This window comes from Mycteria americana, chromosome 4 (assembly GCF_035582795.1).
Source record: "Mycteria americana isolate JAX WOST 10 ecotype Jacksonville Zoo and Gardens chromosome 4, USCA_MyAme_1.0, whole genome shotgun sequence".
In the NCBI taxonomy this organism is placed as follows: Eukaryota; Metazoa; Chordata; class Aves; order Ciconiiformes; family Ciconiidae; genus Mycteria; species Mycteria americana.
In genome coordinates this window covers 45,212,361-45,232,318 of record NC_134368.1, presented here as the reverse complement: position 1 = coordinate 45,232,318, position 19,958 = coordinate 45,212,361, and the positions used below count along the sequence as shown (strand labels likewise).

General features: G+C 37.4%; 1 protein-coding gene across 4 annotated transcripts in view; it reads left to right on the top strand.

Moving 5' to 3' along the window:
• Nucleotides 1-19,736, top strand: part of TLL1 (tolloid like 1) — a 142,319-nt gene extending 122,583 nt beyond the window's left edge. For all 4 annotated transcript variants that reach the window (XM_075500345.1, XM_075500347.1, XM_075500346.1 and 1 more), the window contains 5 exons: nucleotides 4,065-4,190; nucleotides 5,608-5,735; nucleotides 10,338-10,551; nucleotides 15,817-16,067; nucleotides 17,759-19,736. In XM_075500345.1, coding sequence (XP_075356460.1) covers nucleotides 4,065-4,190; nucleotides 5,608-5,735; nucleotides 10,338-10,551; nucleotides 15,817-16,067; nucleotides 17,759-17,893 — 854 coding nt within the window. In that variant the 3' untranslated portion in view covers nucleotides 17,894-19,736. The remainder of the gene's footprint in view (nucleotides 1-4,064; nucleotides 4,191-5,607; nucleotides 5,736-10,337; nucleotides 10,552-15,816; nucleotides 16,068-17,758) is intronic.
• Nucleotides 19,737-19,958: the final 222 nt, after the last annotated feature.

The window sequence follows — 19,958 nt, the reverse complement described above, 5'->3', positions numbered from 1 at the left end:
CCTTTGGGAGTTGACAGCTGATCACTGTTCAGCTGATGAAGTAAGGTTTTTGCCTATTTATATACTTGTCTTCAGAATACACTACTTTTAGAATTATATCTGTGGAGAAATACTTAGTGCTAGTGTCTAAGATACTTGCTGGAAGGCATTTAACAGTTTTATTAATTAAATCACAATAGAAATATATGTAAGCATTTAGTTATAAAGGCATACATAAAGACATTATGAAAAAAATCAGTAACGAGTAAAACAGTGCATCTTGCAGTCTATTCACCAGTAAAGGGGATATGCAATGCTCAGCAAGAGAGACAGGGGGATAAGTCAGATTAGTTTGAAGATTAGGAACTGTAATGTGTTCCACAAAGCACAGCCAAAGAACTTTTTTTGCAGCTCTTATGGTGGTGAATACTGCAGCCACGGCTACAGTTGAGAAAGCATGGCCCAGCTCCAGCTCAGACGACAGAAAGCAGTTTTTGGGTGGTTGGAACCCACTGTGATAAACTGTGAAAGCAAACAGTGACATAGGGCAACAGATGACCTGCATTAGGAAGGTATTTATGTTGATGTAAGACAACATGTAATTACATTTTTGGCTGTAAAATGGTGTTAACAGCCAGACAGGTGCTACTGGAAAGTGAGAAAAACTTTTTTCCAACATTCTGTACAATTTATATTTGATGGGACAGTTCTGAAGAAAGCTCCATTGGGAGCTGTTGCAGGGATGTAGCTAATCTCCAGAGACACTCTTGTATATTTATAATCGAGTTTCTTGGATAAAGAGAAGAAACTAGGGAGTCATGATACATTAATTTTTTAAAACTTTTATTAAAACTTTTTGGAATTGGGTATTAGCCTTCTAAACTGAAAGCTTCCAGTAATTAATTTTTTATTATTTCTCTCTCTCTCTTTCTTCTGTCCTCCTCACTCTCTCTTCTGCTCTCCTCAGAAGACCTATTGCAGTCTGCTGGGCCCATAAGACTAGAGGAGCGTAAAATAACTCCATGAATTTACTCTAGGGAGGGAAAATGATAACATTTTTTTTTTCCTGTAATGTTTCCAAGAAGATAGCCTAATTATTTCTTTAAATCAGTCTCTGTGTAGTGGTATGATTAATACCCAGTGATAATATGTCACTAAACTGCTTCCATTTATCATAAGTTTTAGAGGTACTTCAGTTTTTTAAATAAATACGATTCTTTGCATGATCATTCAAAACATACATGGTGTTTGATGTAATATAGAAATGCGGTTTGTTGGAACATTTTTTCTTGGGTGATGATTCACTGAGCAGTTAAAAAGAGAAAGCTAGAATGTTTCTAGCCTTGAGCAAATTTGTTTTGGAGCACAAACTCATCTCTTGTGCCATCCTGGTACATTTTTTTTCCACAGACAAGAGAGCTGCCTGCAAAGAGAAAATTTTTGTTTTTGAATCTTGCAAGGACTTGATACAGGTCCCTTCAGGCCGAGTACGTATTATTCACAGACTGGTGGCCTCTGAGGGTCTCAGAGGTACGACCATTTGTCCTCTGATTCAATCTAACATTTTGTTGAGAATGGATCTTTCCCTGTTCTGAGTACTGATACGAGAAAAGAAAGTATCCATTCAAAATGGGGAGATTCATTTCCATCTGTCAGCATAACAAATGGCTTTGTTTTTACATGGCAAAACATTTGTTCCTATAACTAATACAGACTAATTGTTTTTTCATGAATTTTGAAACTGGGCAATCAACTTGACAGAAAGTCTGTTCCGAATTATGAAGTGTGAGGAAGGCTCGTTCAACAGTTGCATCCTTGATTAACCACATACAAGTAATGATTGTGTTCAAAAGTGTTCCAAAGCTTCTCCTTTCTACCTTCTGTCCATTGTTTTATCTCTGAGGAGGTCCAACGTGGGACTGTTTGCATATGTACTTGTCTCTTAAGAGATTATTTTACAGAATATAAGCTTATTTAATGTTAAAATACTTTTCAGTATTTTCACACAGTTTGGCGGAAGATGAAAATGGACAGGGCTCTTATTTAGAATTTGTGTACCTACTCTGTACTTGAAAGCCTAACTTGAATGCATTTTGAGCTTGCCTTCCATTTATTTTGTTATTTTGGTAGAAAACTACAAACTAATGCTTAGGAGGGGAAATATTGAAGAGTTTTGTTCATATTATATCTAATTTCTCATTTGCTTGTTACTATTCTTCACTTGCAACATGGAACTAATTTATAATAGTGCTTGCTTTTGCAAAGATGAACGATTAAAACTTTTGTTTGAAATTAAATAGATTTACTACCTCAGTTTGGGATTTGCATTGCAAGGTGCATAAACAGTGAATTGTGGAGCTTTTGTGCTTCTTTCATCATCAAAATGACAACTAGTATAAGCCTTTGGACATATGATTCTGGGAGCTACCTATGTTTTTGACTGTTTCTTAACCTTCAAATCTGTTCAAATCTGCAGAAAGCTTCCAAAAACTTTCAGTGCAAACAGATTTGAGATTCACAGGACAAAATGCAGTGGATGCTTGGGTTTGACTTGCAGAATTTATCTATAAATGTACGTTATCATCACGTATTATAAGTAGAAGCTGATTTTTTTGGAAAGAACTGCAAGTCAACAGGTCAAGTGTTGCATACATTTTGGCAGATAAAGCTGATGTGTATGCAATTATAATGCAAACTTCCTTTGTTGTGTTACTGAATATGAGCGGCAGTAAAGTCAGGGAAAAAAATACGTAAGAAAGACAACAAAAGGAGACTTAAATTATCCATAGTGGCTTGTAATCTATAGAAATTCTTCCTGTGCCTACTAAAGCCTGAAACATTGCATGTTACCTTGTTTGGAGATAACGCTCACTGCTGCTTTCCAAGGTCCATGAGGCTGAAGGGGATGCATGCTCTGCATTCCAGCCCTGCAACAACTGCACCTCTGGGATGACCACAGTTTCTTTGCTCTTTCTCCTCCTCTTTTGCATGTTGAAATGACACAGTTTGTAAGATACAGTTTTTTAATATGTGTGTGTGTTTATATATATATTTATATAGGTTTATATTTTTATATCTCAGGGTTTATATATACCTGTCTATACATATCTATAGGTATATACATGTGTGTACATATGTACATGTATGTGTGTATATGTCAGGAGCAGTCTGCCTCTTTTAAATGGACCAGCCTCACCTAAAATGACAACAGCTGAATGACATAGCAGGGTGGCAGCTGAGGCCTCTTGCTAGAATGACAGCCCGTTAATCTAGTTTGGCTTTTTTCCATGCAATGAATTTGTAGCTGTTTAATGCAGGTCATATTTCCTCCCCTACTCTCTGCCTTACTTCTAACACACTAAAAGCTCTTTTAAAGGATTATATGTTAATAAACAGAACTGCATGCTATATTGTAGGTCTCCTTGAAATAATTAATGCCAGTTTCTTTTGTATGTTTTTCAACGAAATGTTTTTCTTTTTGTGATGTTTTGTAATGTCCAGATTCATTAAAAGTAAAGCACACTGTCACTCTGCTGGGAAAAAAAAATCACCTTATTAAAAAAGTTTACGTTAAATCTTTTTCTTACATGTTTAATGTGCGGAGCTTGAAACCTTGTTTGGCCTACAGGTTCCTTTCAACATACCACCATTAAATTGTGGAATTTGCATAAAGTTGGAATACTTTCTGTTGTCCATAAATTACACTCCTGTTGTTTACTGAAATAAAGCTTTGGATGAGGTATTTACGAAATTTTACCAGCTAGACCACTTGAAAGAGTAAACGCTGGTAAATGTCTTATCACCTTTGATTTAGCTTGTTTGTTTTACTAGTCTTCCTCTCCCCTAGGATCTACCCCTCCCTTCCTAGAAAGATGAGACAGACTATTTGTGCCATGGTGCAAGGTTGCAGGCTGAGCAATGAGTGGCTAGAACTAAGGTACCACGAAACTGCCATACTGAGAAGAGTGACTGTGCCTTAGTTTATCCTTTTCTGGACTCAAACGCTGTGCTAAACCTTTTTCTTTTTGGTAACGAGGACTACTGCTAGCTGTGATGCTCACTCAACCTTGTTGTGTATTTCTTAGACAAGGACGAGTGTTCGAAGGACAATGGTGGCTGCCAGCATGAGTGCATCAACACAGTAGGAAGCTACGTTTGCCAATGCCGAAATGGATTTGTGCTACACGAAAACAAACATGACTGCAAGGAGGGTAAGTAGTAAGGTATTTGAACAGTTAATTATACAACTGTCTCGCTGAAAAATCTCTGCAGCTCTCCTTCCAGGGAAAAGAAAGGAAAAAGAAAGATCTTGGTAGTGGGGGCTTAGACGTTTGGGCTTAAACAGTCCCCCACCCCACCTTTCCCGCCCCCTCCATCCCCAGGATTTGTGTGTGGTTGAGTTTGAGGTCCACAGGAATGCAGTTTGGAAAACTTGGGATCGTTGGCAGGGAGTGCTACTTTTAATAGTGCTGTGAAGTGGAGAACATTTAAAGCTGTGATAGAGTCTTTATCTAATGCTGTATTAAACACAGGGATAGAGTTTCTGGAGAGAAGCTTGGTAAAGTTGGCATTTGCTCCTATCAGTAGCAGTTAGTTTCCTCGCAGTCAGGCTGAAACTGTATCTACCCTTTCTGGGTTTATTTTAGGGGACATATTCAGACAATCTAAATTCCAGTCAAGTCCCTATGCATCTTTCTTCCTATTTGCTGCCTCAAGGTGCTGCTACCTCCAAGAAAACAGTAGGCTCTGGGGCTTAAGTAGAATTTAGATTGTCTGCAAATGAACCTCAAGCGTGCAATATCATGTGAGCTACTGTAATTTCTCAAGGCTGTATTCTAGCATGGATTTAATTTGTGAGTAAAGATGTGCCCTTTGTGAATCAATTGCTTTATCACTGGTGTTGGAATGATACTTCCCTGCTCTAAAAGATTCCTGTTGAATAATTCTCTGATGTTTATAAAGCAATTTGAGATTGTTAAAAAAGTAAATACAAAAATGAAACTGGTTTCTTTTTTGCCTTCTTTAAGTTTTAGTTCTTTGTATTTATTCACAGAGATGCACTTCTGGTGATTCAGTTACGATGTGAATGACTAAGCTGTTCTTGGTACATACTCACAGTTTAGTCTTAGCTGTTCTCTAGTTGTATATATGTCCCTAGAAACTGTGGTTTAGAAATCAAAATGATTGCTCTGTAGCTGCAGTATGAAAATTAGTGAGAAGAGAGAAAAACAAAATGTTCAAGAAATATCATTTGAAGTTGGAGTAGCAAGATTTCTCATATGGATTTCATACTTATTTGTATGTAGAATTGGGGGAGTAGCAAATATTTGATTAAATTTTCATACTTATCTTATGTATATTCCTTTATAATACTTTTTCCAAAAAAAAGCCATCCATTGTAAACAACAGTGTATGTTTCACAACAATCAATAAATGAGCATGGTGGGTTAATTGCCATAAAGTGTTTGCCAAAGGGGAAGAACATGGTCGTGCACACTGAAGAGCATGCTTAGCCGTCTTCCTAAAGATCCTTTCCATTCAGTGGGTCCTCTGACAAAAAAGAGTATTTTCGTGGCTACCTCTAAACGCAGACCCCCAGACTAACTGATGCTATCACTGTTGGTACAGCTGAGTGTGAACAGAAGATCCACAGTCCCAACGGCATCATCACGAGTCCCAACTGGCCCGACAAGTATCCCAGTAGAAAGGAGTGCACGTGGGAAATCAGTGCCACCCCTGGGCAGAGAGTCAAATTGGTGAGTTTCTGCCTGCCCTTCCTTTTCCTCTTTTCTTCCCCCAAACCTGCTTCTCGAATGACTACTCAACAATATGGAACTGTTACTAAACTTTACTATCAGTTTGCAGCTCAGAGGTAAACTGTTTTAAAAATCTGCTGACTCCTGTCCGTTCCTGGCCAAGTGGGGCTACTCAGTATCATAGAGCTGTGAATTTAAGTTTGTGGTGATTGTAAATACTCTGGACAGCAAAGGGCAGGAGGAATACTTTTCTCCTGTCAGGTCTTACTATATCATTGTTGCAATTCATAAAATTTGCACAAAGTTTTGACAAATATGGCAGAGGCCATTTACGCAAACTCCAATATATAGAATAAGCAAAATTAGAAGTTATGAACAGTCCTCTCCACACACCTTTTGCATTGCTGTTCTCTACTTTTCAAGGAGGAAAAGAAGATAGAAAACCCAAGAATCTGGATGTCTCATTTAAAAGTGGCTCCAAATTTTAACAAAAGTAGATTTTTTTTTTAACAAATTTTTTTAACAAAATTTTTTTTAAACAAATTTTTTAACAATTTTTTTTAACAAAATTTTAACCAAAATGTTAACAAAAGCAGCCTAAGTAAGTTAAGCGACCTTTGTGTCCAGCTGGCTGAGGACAGTGCTGGTGGCTGAAGACAGGCTAGCAGGGCGTAGGGAGCTTTGCAGATCTACTGAGGTTATCTAGCCTCTGTACGAAGCCGAAAGCACGGACCTGCCCATGGGGCTTTTCTGCTTTGAGATCAGCCGTAGTGTTCCTTCAGCCAGAGTACTCAGGGGACAGCCACAACAAAAGCTGGCCTTACATATTTTAAAATCTGATAAATGGGTTTAACAAGTGTTTTGGAGCAAATAAACTTAAGAAGAGAGATATGTCTGCTTCGGACAGGTAGAAGCAATAGCCAATATTGATGCAGGGATGAAAGGGATATCGTCATCTCATAACTCCTGACCTTAGCCAAAACCGTAACCTCTGCTGCTGGTGCTGATGGGGGTTCATGTGTTGATCCCTGTTCACCAGAAATAAAATGGTCAAACTGTTCTGGGGGATGTGGGGGTTGCAGAAAATGAGTGGTGTGCATGCTCTGTCCATTCAAAGGGTAAAAACCAGGTTTTTGATTCATGTGGCCTTCCCGCTGCCGCTTCTGTGCAAGCCTTCTTCATCCTGGCTGAATAAATCAAAGCCAGCCAGGCATGGGCATGTTGCTGCAAAAGCTTTTTCAGTACTTTTAACCTCAGCAGGCAAAATTCCAGCGTGCAGATTTCCTCAGTGAAATATCATGTGGTCTGTTTTAGAATAAAAGGTTTTTAAATTGGCTTTGGCCAATGAAATTGGAAAAATTAGACAGAATTTTACTAGATGCAATTTTCAAAAATACCTCCATGATTTAGAGTCTGAAATCACTCTTCTGTGCAAGCCAGTAGGGTCAATCTACTAAATTTTGTGTATATAATATCTTTAAAGTCTGTCTAGTACAGCAAGAGGCCATATCAATAAAAGTAATAATATTAATACCTTACTTCCACTATGGATAAATATTTTTTCCTGGACTTTCACACTGTATTTAAGTTTACTCCTCACAGTTTACTTAGATTGAATAAGGAAAGAATTGATTTCTTCGTGGTAACAAACCACATGAATTGTGAGGCTGTGCTTCATTTTTTGAGAGGTGTGTTTGTACAGAAACTAATCTTTGGTTGTGATTGCTCTCACTCTGATAATCACTGAAAAGTCTCTTCCTGAAGGGGCTGAAGTTAAGCATTTGGTGTAATTAAGCCTATGAAAAAATGGATATGCACTTCAGAATTTTTAAATGAAATGTGTAGATAAAGATGGCTTTAAAAATGTATGTATCAGAGAGATATTTTCATAAGCTAATCAGCCGGATGTTTATAAGAGACAGACTGAAGTGTCCCATTCAGGCAGCTATCCATAAGTGCCACCAACGTATCTACTCAGTTGAGTGCTATAGATAGAAAGGGCTTAATGTTCAGGAGCTGTATGTAACATTTCTGAATACCATTCCCACTAATGAGACAATCAAAATGGGGATTGTAGTCATGGTGGAGTAGGTATTCAAAAGTATTTGTCCCAGGAAGATGGAGTGTGATTTAATTATACTACCAACTTTATTGAATCATCTGAGAACTCTGTTGGCACTAAATAATAGAAAGTTAGCAGCAACTATTCAGTCATGTTCAGCTTTAAGGAAAGTTTGTGTCAGTTCTCCTCTTTCAAGCCTGCTCTTAGTCCACTGCTGGGAACTGACCACTTTTTAAAAAAATGGAGATCATCTCTGGGTGTTTTGAAATATTAGGCATTTTGAGCTTTTAAAAGACTTAATGTTAAGATTTGCCTTTCCTTTAAAAAACGAATTCCTTTTATTTTCTCTGTAATTGCTAGAATCAACTGTTAGACTCACAACAAATTTAGGACTTTTTTCTGTTCTTCTTTGTGGGACCCATTATAACATGTACTGTCCCCCTGCAGGCTTAGGAATCCCAGTGATAAGTCAAATATTAAAAATAATAGGTGTGTCTTACAGTTCATGGTGAGAAGTGCTTCCTACAGAGTGATCTTTTTGTACTGGTGAGAAGTGAACAAAACTGATATAATTTTCCTCTAAAAGAAAATGAAGTTCTGCAGGCTGCTCTTGGATCACATCTATTGCTCCTGTTGATTCCAAGTTGGCTTGACTCAATTCTATATTTAGCTAACTCCCTTACAGTTAGTCTCTCAGCTTTCTGGTTTTTTTTTAATCCATCAGATTTTATTTGGGTATAAATGACAACACGTACTTGGCATCATAAAAGTAGGATGGCTGACTACAATTTAAAAGCAGTAGGAGGGACTGCTGTACAGCTGTTTTCACTGCCTCTGTAGTTTCATTCCTTTAATAAAACCCCCAGACTTTCCTGTGAAAAGAACCTACATCCACTGCACCATGCAGCTCTTCACTTTTCACAAAACAGAAGTGTTATTCTGAATATTCCAGTTCTTTGGGCAAAAGACTTTGTGCTAGCTCTTTGTATTTCCTTTAGGTCAGCTGTTAATATAAATTACCATCACATTTCACACTGGCTGGATTCCACAAGGGATTTGGTAGGTCAGATTTGCTTTGGTGTACCAGATAGAATACATAATTATGATATTTGCTCAGTATTTGATAGTTCAGTTTTATTCCTTTTAATTATTGCTTCTTAATCCTTTAGTGTTTTATAAACAGTCAGCTATGTGACTACTCATGGGAGCATTTTATACTTAATGCTTTTGTTCTACTTTGTTGAGCAAAATAGATTTTGAATTTCACTTTAAATTGTAGGTCATTTCTGAAAATTCACAAAGATGTATATGTATATTTCCTTCTCAGTGTTTACATGAGAGGAAATTACTGGATTTTAATCTTTAGGTTTCTGGTTGAAATTTAGCCCTGGTCAAAAAGTCTTATGTGAAATTTCTTAGATGTCCCCTTGAAATAAATTTGTTGATACTAGTCCAGTCTTGGAAGACACTCTTCCATATTTGAAAAGCAGGTATTAGTTGTAGGTGTTTTAGCAGTTTCTGTAGGTTATGGTATACACCTTTGGGAAATGCCTTTGGTTGGACACTCTGAGTTTGAGAAATCTAAATTCCAAAAGTTTTTAAAAGTAAGTTGGCCAGGCTCTGCTCCAAAGGACTTCAATTTTACAATTTTTAATAGACCCAAATTTGTCCTTACAAGCTGCCATGAGCAGTAAGAGAGACTGAGAATCCCTAGGAGCTCAGAAACGAAGATAAGTGTTTTGAACTGTAGAAGAAACATCACAGATTTGAAATGAAGTAAAGTTTGCGATCACTGTGTTCAAACTATGGCAGCAACTTGAATCTTCTTGGGAGAGCTGAGGACAGCAAAAGAGTCTACTGAAGTTTTTTTAATAAACAATCAACAAAATTTTGCTATTTTTCACAATGATTTCGCTAACAAATATGTGATCTTAGCATGAGGGGTGCAGCCTGAAATATTGTTAGTGTTGTAATAATAAAAAATAGATCTCTAGATAATAGATTAGAAGATATAACTTTCATGCATAACCATTCATGTGGAAACGTCATTCTCGAAGGCTTTAGTGGTGGTGTGAGGTAAATTAAAAAAAAAAAAGGGGGGGGGGGAGAGGGCATTACATTTTGAAGATGTTTCAATCAGTCCTCAACTATCTGAGGAATCAGTAGATTTCCTGCTTTTTGCTGTTTTGAATGTTCTGTGAAATTTGCAATTGTGGTACAAATGGTACAAATTCAACAGAAAAGTCACAGTAATGTAGATTCAATATTCTCTTATGGATATTCATTAGTTATAAAGATTCTAATCCCTTTTTATATGAAGGATGATGCCCTCTTAAAATGCACTGTCTTAATTATCATTCTACTTTCTCAAAATCAGTATGCCATTCAAAGCTACAGGCTTGTAGGGGCAGTAAGGCTAAAATCTGTCATCTTAAACTACATCTACTTTGTATTCTGAAACCTACTACCAGTACAAATGTACCATATAAGTACAGTAAGTACAGTACCACCTTGAATCATTTTGCTTTTTTTCCCCCCAGACCTTCAATGAATTTGAGATAGAACAACATCAAGAATGTGCTTACGACCACTTGGAAGTGTTTGATGGTGAAAGTGAAAAATCACCAATTCTGGGACGCTTGTGTGGCAATAAGATACCAGATCCTCTTATTGCTACTGGCAACAAAATGTTTCTCCGCTTTATTTCTGATGCATCAGTTCAAAGAAAAGGCTTCCAAGCAACGCACTCTACAGGTCAGAAAATCAGGTTGTGCTTTACTAATAAGTTCCCCTTTGTTCTTTAGTGGAAGATATTCAGGCATTTCTTTTATAGGAATGGGATGAGTTAACAGAGAAGACAAGGTTACAACTAAAACTAATGAAACCTTAAGAACAGTAGGAAAAGTCTGAGATTGCAGAAAGTATTCTCTAATATTTTAGACATTTTTTTCTCCTTCTCTCTCTCTCTCTCTCTCTCTCTTTGTCTCTCTACCTCTCAATTTTATAGGCAAATGATTAAAAGATTTTGAAATAAAATCCGATCAAAAGAAGATATTGGCATAGACAGTCTAAGAGATATTTCTTAAGGTTCATGCCATTAGTTTGTAAGATTCAATAGCTTTTCATTGTATTTGTAATGGCAATACTTCACTGGGGCATGTGATGCACCTCCATTACTCTCTTGTTCTAACTTAAACAAAAGTCTGGGTTTTGTGTAAACAGCTATTACTTTCCTGTAGAGCTAAAAAGGAAAGACAAGCCAAAGAAAAATAAGTAAAAACAATACTGAAGACTTTCTTAAGACTGTAAAGGTATAATCTCCTTCACATTTACCATTTAATTTTGTTCTTTGGCAGAAATCACTGAAATTAAAAATAGTGTTTTGAAATTGCATTAATAGATTTCTTGGGACATTTTCATAGTGTGTACATTATTTCCCTGAAGTTGCTTGGCTTACAGTGGCCCCTAGTGCTCAATCTCTGAACTTCCAGTGCTTGCTGTAAGATGAGGGGGGTTTGGTTTTTTTTTTTTTTTTTCTTCTTCAGACATAACGTCTATCTTTACTTTCATTCTTACTTATCCAGTATTTGGCAATAAATATTAATGCAGAAAATACTTATAAATATCTGTGCTAGTACGTAAGGTTTACTGACAGGTAGCAGTTATTAATAGAAGGTACTAATCAAGGTGATTAGTCACCGTTAAGACCATTTGATAGTACCCTGAGTATTCATTAAGTTGATGTGTAGTGCTTAGCTAACAAATCCTCATATATCAATGTTAGCATTTGCTTTTTTTTTTCCTTCTGCTTTGTTAAGAATAATTCTAAAACTTTATTAATTTAATTTCCCTTTCAGAGAAAGACAGTAGGCAACAGTATATGAACTATTAACTCTTCATGATCTGGGCCTGGAAAGTGAAAAGTTTAGCTACCTGTAATTCAATTTGTTTTTCTTGTGGGAAATTCTCTTCTACAAGCATGCCATTGTTTGCCTTCCCTGCTGCAGTGACCCCTTCCTTTAGATGGAAAATTAGATAGAAATGGTAATAATTACTCATTTCTAAATTACCTCAGGGTAAATAGTCAAAGGTCAGAACTCTTGTTAGAAACAGGTGTTGTAAAACTACTGTCTCGTCTATTCTTCCCACTTTCAATTTGCAGAATTGGAGCAGTCTTTATATTGAAGGAAGTTCAGATTTATATTCCCTAACTTCTGAAGATTACTAGTTATGTTATGACTTGCTAGAATTTCCCTCATATAGATATATATCTATATATAGATATCTGCTGAGTTTTATGTGCCTTAACTGTAAAAACTTTCTTAGCACGCATAACAGTGCTTTTCTGAGAAAATCTGAAGAATAGAATCTGCCCAGTTTTTAAGAATGTTGTAAAAATTAGAAAGTTTGCCTCCTTAAGAGAGGACATTTATTTCTGGCAATTGCTGTTGCACAAACTGCTCACTAAGTGGAACAGCACATCACCAGCATGTGCTTTGAGGTACCATTTGAATGAGAGACAACTCTAATCTTGAAGCCTTTTCCTGAAGTCTTGAGCCAAACACAGATGTTCCGTGGGAATTTAACCTCTGTGCTTTGGACACGTGTGAATGAATAGATATCTAACAAGTGTGTAGACAGTGGATCGTATTTCCTTATTTCATTTTTTTTCTAGCAAATAATTGATGGCATGCAATGGAAGTAGGCAAGGTTGCACTCCATCTTGCATAGCTGTGCAGACAGACAGGGAGAGCTGAGGAAGCCGCTCCCTTCACTTCTAACCCCTGGGCAGAACTCACTCAGCAGAAGGACCTGTGTAATATAACAGCAGAGAAAGAGTAACTGGATCCTATGCCCAAAGGTGTCTGTGCTGCTATATTCCTGGCATTGTCGTGACTCAATGGCCTCTTACTCTAGTAGATCCTGATGATGATGTTGATTTCCCTTCTGTGACGCTTTTTGGCTTGAAATACTATCCAAATAACAAATTTCCATTGAATATTTCAAAAAACAGGATAAAACTGTAGCAGCAGGGGCAATAAAGTTTCAAAAAATAGACTGGATAGAAAGGCTTCCCTAGGTGGAGAAAAACTTATAAAATGCTGTTTTTAAAGTGCAACAGAGTTTTAGAAACAGATTCTGTATATTTTCCGTCTCAGAAAAGGCATAACCCATTCAGAAGGAATTTACAAAAACGCTCCTGACAGAACATTAAGCATCATTGCTTAGGGAGTGATTTGGCTGCCCTAACACAGGCATCTAGTTCCCTTCTGGATGGCCTCATTTATGGTGCCTGGCCTCCATCCACTGCTGTAGGAGGCTGCAGGTCAGCTGTAGGTCCTGTTCCTATCTGTCAACCCTGGGAGGATGTCTCTGACAAATCTGGGCATCTCAGATGTCACTCAGTTTAGGATCCTGCCTTGCTTCCAAAATGACTGTAATAATTCATTATGGCAATGCTGAAATCAATTTATAATCTTGTTTCACTAGTTCAGATAGTGTGGGTTTAAGCTTTTCCCATCTGTCCAGCTTGTTAAACAGTCAAGAGACTACTGCTCGGTTTGCTCTCGTGTTTGTAAGAAGCCTGAAAGCCCCTAGAAACGTCAGGAAACAAGAAAGGGTTTTTTGTTTCTTAGCTGATCTAGAAAAAAGTCTTTCACCTAAAGCTGTCAGATCAACAGCATTTTACAAGTCAAACGTATTTCTTTACAGTCAGACGCGTACGTCGTACCCACAGCAGAGCAGACCCAGCACAGTGGGAAGCATGATGGTCAGTGCAGCTAGGTTAGTTCTGGTATCAAGGCTCAGCAAGCACTGCTACGTGGCACTGCTCTGTTCTGTGAAGACCCATCACAGTCTGTCCCACACGTCCTAATGCAGTGCTGCATTGTGCAGGCTGGATGTAGACTTTCGAAACTACAACTTAGTCCTTCAGAAATTGAAAATTTGACTTGTAATTTCTAAAATCAATACTTTATCGTAAAGTAAGGCTATAATCCATGGGAGAAGGGCAGAGGAAAGGGGATTGCCATTTTCTGCCATTGCTAGTAAGGCTACAAGTTTCCTTTAAGCTCCTGTCCACTGTAGCAAGCAGAGGGAAACAATGCAGACAGTTCATTAAACATTTTCTCCTTAGCAGCTGTTCTGTGTCTGAAGCAGGGAGATGTTTTCACTATTGGCAACAGTCCAGTCAAAAAAAAAAAAAAAGGGGGAAGTAAATGAAATCAAGAATAGGAAAAAAAAGGGGGAAAAAATCAGTAAATTATAATACTAATGAGGAATAACTGTTTGAACTATCTCATTTGACAAATTTTCTTTATCACGTGCTCTTATCTGTTCTTTAAAAACAAAATTTTGAAATTTCAGATTGAACAACAGATCATGCATAATGGATTACTCTACTTATATATTTCCTGCTTTGATTCCTTCATTTTCTTATTAAGAAAAAACACCACGTTTTTAGAAAATTAGGATTTGCTCATTACTGGCATTAATTCCCAGCTGAAATGTGACTCCTCACAGTATAACATTGCAATTGGTCATGTTTAGTGTGGGTGGAGTCCATGACACTGAAGTGAAATTCAATTATCAATTCACCAAAGCTTAGAAATGTTTGAATCTTTCAATTTGTTTCAGGTTATTATAAAATGATCAATTTATAATAGCTACATTTGATCAAAATGCAGATAGAATTATCTGTTCATTTATTTATAAAAATTGAATCTAAACTTGTGAATCTCAGGTTTTGGTTAAAGCTAATTTGCACTTGATGTTTTTATGGTTGCTATAAGGGATAGGTGGTTCTAGATGAGAAACCAGAATAAAATTATGCTGTTTTCATTGAAATTTTTGTAGCTATAAGAAAAAAAGCCTCCACCCATCTCTTGGAAACATAATAAACAATGCGTTTTTTCTTTTAAATACAATTTTCCATCTGTTGTTGGTTGCATTGTAATAGAACTTTTAATTGGTAAATGCATAACACCTATATGTTTAAGTTACTGTAGAAGCTGAATTCACTGGCTATTTAGGATAGAATACTAGTTTTAATTATAGCTGCTGAAAATATTTGGAAAGGATAACGTACTAGCTGCTGGTTTGTTGTTTTTTGGGTTTTTTTAGGTTCAGTGCATTTTCAGCAATTTCTGTTCTCCTTGAGGAAACTGGCTAAAGAACAGTTTATTGGAGTATGCAGTAAAGTTAATTCATATTTCAATTATGAACTTTTTGAGCAGTTATAAACAAACTCTAAAGCAACACATACATTTTACTACCATGTACAAATAGAGATTTATACTGACAATACTGCTTTGGCACAGGGCAAGGATCTCCTGCTCAGGACTTGCTTCAAGAGCAGGCTTTCAGCTACAAGACTTTCTCTGGTAGCAGCAGCTTTCTCCTGGCCACAATCTTTTGCAGAGAAAGACCTGTTCACGTCCAAGGACTCTGCAGCAAACAAGCTAGCGAGCTTGGCAGTGGTGTTTAGTATTGAGCTGGCTCTCAAGGCACCGCATGATGGTTAAAGCTGACGCTCCTATGAAACACAAGACTTTTGCACTTGATCACTCACTGCATGTGTGCTAGAGCTGATCCTCCCCTGCCACTTGCAAACGGTGTCATTAACCCATGTGGAAAGACTGTCACCACTGAAATGTGGATGCCCCACTTACGGCACTTGTCTTGCTGGCCCCAGGCACCTCTCAAATGCCTACCTGAAGAATGTCCTACTTCTTGAACCACATTCCTTACAACTTTGGTGTTCCCTGCCTTTTGGACTTTCACTTGAAAATTATGAAATATGCTCAAATTTCTGTAGTTATAAAACAGAATTTATATAGGGAAAACTCAGAATGATGGATTTGTATTAATGCTGGGTAGTACTTCACTCTACACCTTGTTTGATTGACCTGCTTGTGGCATAAAAACGCACTCAGCCTGAATAAGGCTGCGCATCTATGAAGAAAATGCTAATTTGCACTGAATAAGCTTCTTCATCCTTATTTTTTTCCCTCTGTTTAGAGTGTGGTGGTCGGCTGAAAGCTGAAACCAAGCCCAAAGATCTGTACTCGCATGCTCAGTTTGGCGATAACAACTATCCAGTTCAGGCAGACTGCGACTGGCTCCTGGTAGCAGAGCGCAGCTATCGAGTTGAGTTAATGTTTCAGACTTTTGAGGTTGAAGAAGAGGCAGACTGTGGTTACGATTACGTGGAGCTCTTTGATGGTCACGATAAGACAGCTGTAAGGCTTGGTCGATTTTGTGGATCTGGGGTAAGTAACCAGGTACTAAAATTTTTCTTTTTATTTCCACAACGAAGAGAAAAAGAAAGACAGTGCAGAGGAAGGAAAGGGACAAGAAGGGATAAGGTTCAGTTACTGCACCTTATAATGAAGATACTAGATCATCTGCTTTAGATTTTTTTTTTAATATAAATTTGAAGACTTGTAGTACAAACATTCCCTTGAAATATTTTCAACAATGAATATTCTTATCTAGTTTTTGACCAAAGTGTTGTAAACTTATGTTAAGCTTTAGGTAGCTGACAGTGGAGTGTTTAACACCACCTCAAAAAAAGTTAACAGCACTTTCCCTTACAGAGAGAGAAATGCACTGGTGTTGAAAATTATCACATTAAAATTCTTTCCATTTGAATGAAGAAGCCAGATTTTGCAGGGGGAGGGGAGCTTGGGAAGCATTTATAACATGCTCATCTACAACTTAAATCTGATTCTAGGAGAAAAAAAAGTGCTCCTAAACTGTTTGATTAATACAGGCGTTAAGAAAGCCCTGTCATCCCAAATGCATCTCTGACGCATTTTAACTGTGAGACATGGAGGAAACTGGCCAGCTGACATCCTGAAAAGGATGTATTCTATTTCTCCTTTTAGACTTGCATTGTTCTGTTGGCTGCCTGCCTTGAGAAAGCTGGTGCAATGATCCCACAAGTCCTCATCAATTCTTTATATGTGTGCAAATGCAAGCATACCTTCATACATACACTCTTTGCCTAGATAAGAGATTTGAAAAGCTCTACATGAGATAGTGGGAGCTCTTAATTAATCATGGGACACTTTTTGGATTCAGCCACAGTGCTGGATGAAACATCTCAGTCATTCAGATGAGTTACCTATAAGCTGGCTTAAATCCTTTTAGGGCATTTTTTGAACACTTAAAGATGCAGTAAAGGTGCTACCACTGAACTGTAGGCAATATATTCTAAGGGAAATGCTACAGCTCAGCCCAGTGTCTACTAATTTACACAAAACAATACTTTTCTTTTCAAGTTGCCCTATTTTACAAGTAGGAGGGCAACAAACTGTAGAATGGCCCAACCTCAGGCTGAATTTTTTTTTTTTTTAGGGGGGGGTGGGAGGCAGGGATGGGGGGAGATGGGAGGTGGGGGTAGGTGGGGTGGTTGGGTTTTGTTGTTGTTGTTTTGGTTCTGGTAAGACATGGACGAATGGCTTCAGAGGCCATTCCTAAACAAGCACATAGGAAAGATGGAATTAAATAGAAAAGCTATTGAAAGCAAAATAATCCCAGCTGAAGTGGGAAAAGGGCATTGTTAGTATACATTACCACCTTCTCAACTTCAGAAAAAGGACTTGGTAGTTCAGCTGGTACTTCTGATCAATGTGCTTCAGTAATAAAACAGGCCATCATAAGGGCTATGAAGAATAGGATGGAAAAGAGGTACTGGAATAATTTGTTTATCTAAATTTGGAATATTGTGTATGGTTCTGCCCAGTCAGTTACATGACTCCAGAAGAACTATAGAAGACATCTGTGAAGGACAAAAGAATGAGGAGCTTTGTTCTCTTTGTCTCATAAGAAAAGATTGTAGAGATACTCAATACAAATTGAATACAAAAGAGAAATATCCATAAGAAAAAAAATTTGAATGAAGAGTATAAATACACAGAGTGGACAGATAATTTGTTTGTTTATTCATTTATTTTAGCCACCAGAAGAAATTTATTCAGCAGGGGAAACTCTTTTACTTCACTTTCACACTGATGATACAATCAACAAGAAAGGATTTCATATACGATACAGAAGTATAAAATATCCAGATAGTGTGCACACCAAAAAATAACACAAGAACCTCTATGCCAGAAAAGGAGAGTGAGGAAGAAAGAACGCACAGTGGAAAGGAAGGAAGGCATGTCTTTTTTTTAAACTGATGTTATTAGCACAAATGTTTTATATGAGTTCAGTTGAAATGACGACTTATAAGACCAGAGACTGAAATAAAATAAAATAAAATAAATCACCTATCCCAGTGGAATAGACAAGGTAATGATGTGCGGGCTCCATATTTGACTGTCTCTGCAAAGCTTGTGAAAGGACTTTGCATGCAGGGAGAATATAAAAGCTTTTGTTCATGGTTTGACATTTGTCATAGATGCATGCAGATTCAATCAGTTGCATTCAGGGGAAGTGACCATACAGACCGTTCTTCCTTCTGACAATTCTATGGTGTCCAGGAGGGAAAAAAGCTCTTTCAGGTCCCACACTCAAAATACTGTCCTTATATCTAGTTGCTTTGACTTTGTATCCTGCATATGGTGTGTACAAGGACTTGAAAGAAGATATGAAATGGGAAGGTTTTCCTGCATCGTTCTGTATTTTTTACAAATTCATCTGTCATATCAGGTTATCAGTGTTTTGAAACTGGAAAATCCTACTTCTGAAACATAACTGATCTTTAGAGTATTTTGTTTTACTAATGACTGAGAAGTCTGAACTGTTACGTCGGTCATCACTAATGGGCCAATCACTAGTTGACTGAATTTGAACAGTATAAGCATCTGAAAATGTTTGGTTTACTGGTTAAGTAAGCTATCTCTGATGATGTGCTCTTATTTTGCACTGAACATAGAAAGAGACTGAAATGAAAACCTATCCCGAATCAAAATCTGTATCCATGAGAAACAGAAGTAGTCAAGGATCATCTGAAACTCCTCCTACTGAATTTGTTTTTAGCAGTACATTTGGAACCACTACTAAGCTTTATTTCTTCGGACCTCTTTGTGAATAAGCTAATTGTCTGGTTTAGCTAACCAGAAATGAAGCTGCAGTAGTATCCAAGAGGGAGGTTTCACAAAGAGATTTTTTTTTTCTGGGAGTAAGAGTATCTGTGATGGTGAAAAAAGCAAAACAAAACAACAGACACAGGATTTGTTTGCTATCAAGAGTGAATTCCTATGGTGCTATTCCATGAACATAAAAAAACAAAAACAAACCAAGAAGTTTTAGACTTTTGAGCCAACAGCTTGCAGATCATGAATGTCTCACTACGCCTGGCTGCATCTGGAGAAGAAAGGCTTTACTGCTCCAAGGCAGAGCGGGTTGCAACAGCAGCGCTAGTCCTGTGGAACAACTACTACTATTGCCTTAGAATCCTCGCACACGGTCAGACAGATCTTCCTGTAGATACACCTCTAATTTGATAAATAATTTGACGACTTGGACATCTTGGCGTATGCTAACAAAAGGATCTTCAAGTGAAAGCCCTATCTGCAGAGCGAGATCATCTGCTGTAAATACAGTGACCTGCTTTTGATGTAGAGATATGTTACGTTTAGAACTGAGATATTCTATGTGCTTTAGGCCACACATGGCTTTAGTCATAATGTATATGCATTATGTAAGTATTGTATGAATGAGCGCTCCAGGGGAGTGAGAGGTATTGTATGGGTGAAAATTGAATTGTTTCTTTATGTGCCAAGTTCTATCAGGACCCTGTTTGACTGTAGCAACTTTTCTTTAAAGGCTTCATAGACAGATAACAAGGACTTCTAGTTGGCAAGAATCACGTTTAAATGAAGTATTATGTTTCACTTGCAAGAAATATTATTTTGATATCCTTTGATGTAAGTTGCTACTCAGATTAGCTTAGTTTCTGTTACCTTACTATGAACATACATTGGCACTAATAAATCGGATCTTTTTTATAAAAATAAAACCCAAATGTCTATATAGGTGTCTTTGGTTGTTTTAACACCACTATTGCTCCTCATATATGACAATTGTCCTTTTCCAGACAGCTTATGGGTGTGAAGTTGAAAAACGGAATAATTTCTGTATTTTTATAATGCTGCTCCACTGTCCTTTTGTTTGGTTCATTTTTCAGGATGTTTGCACAAGAAGTTAACTGC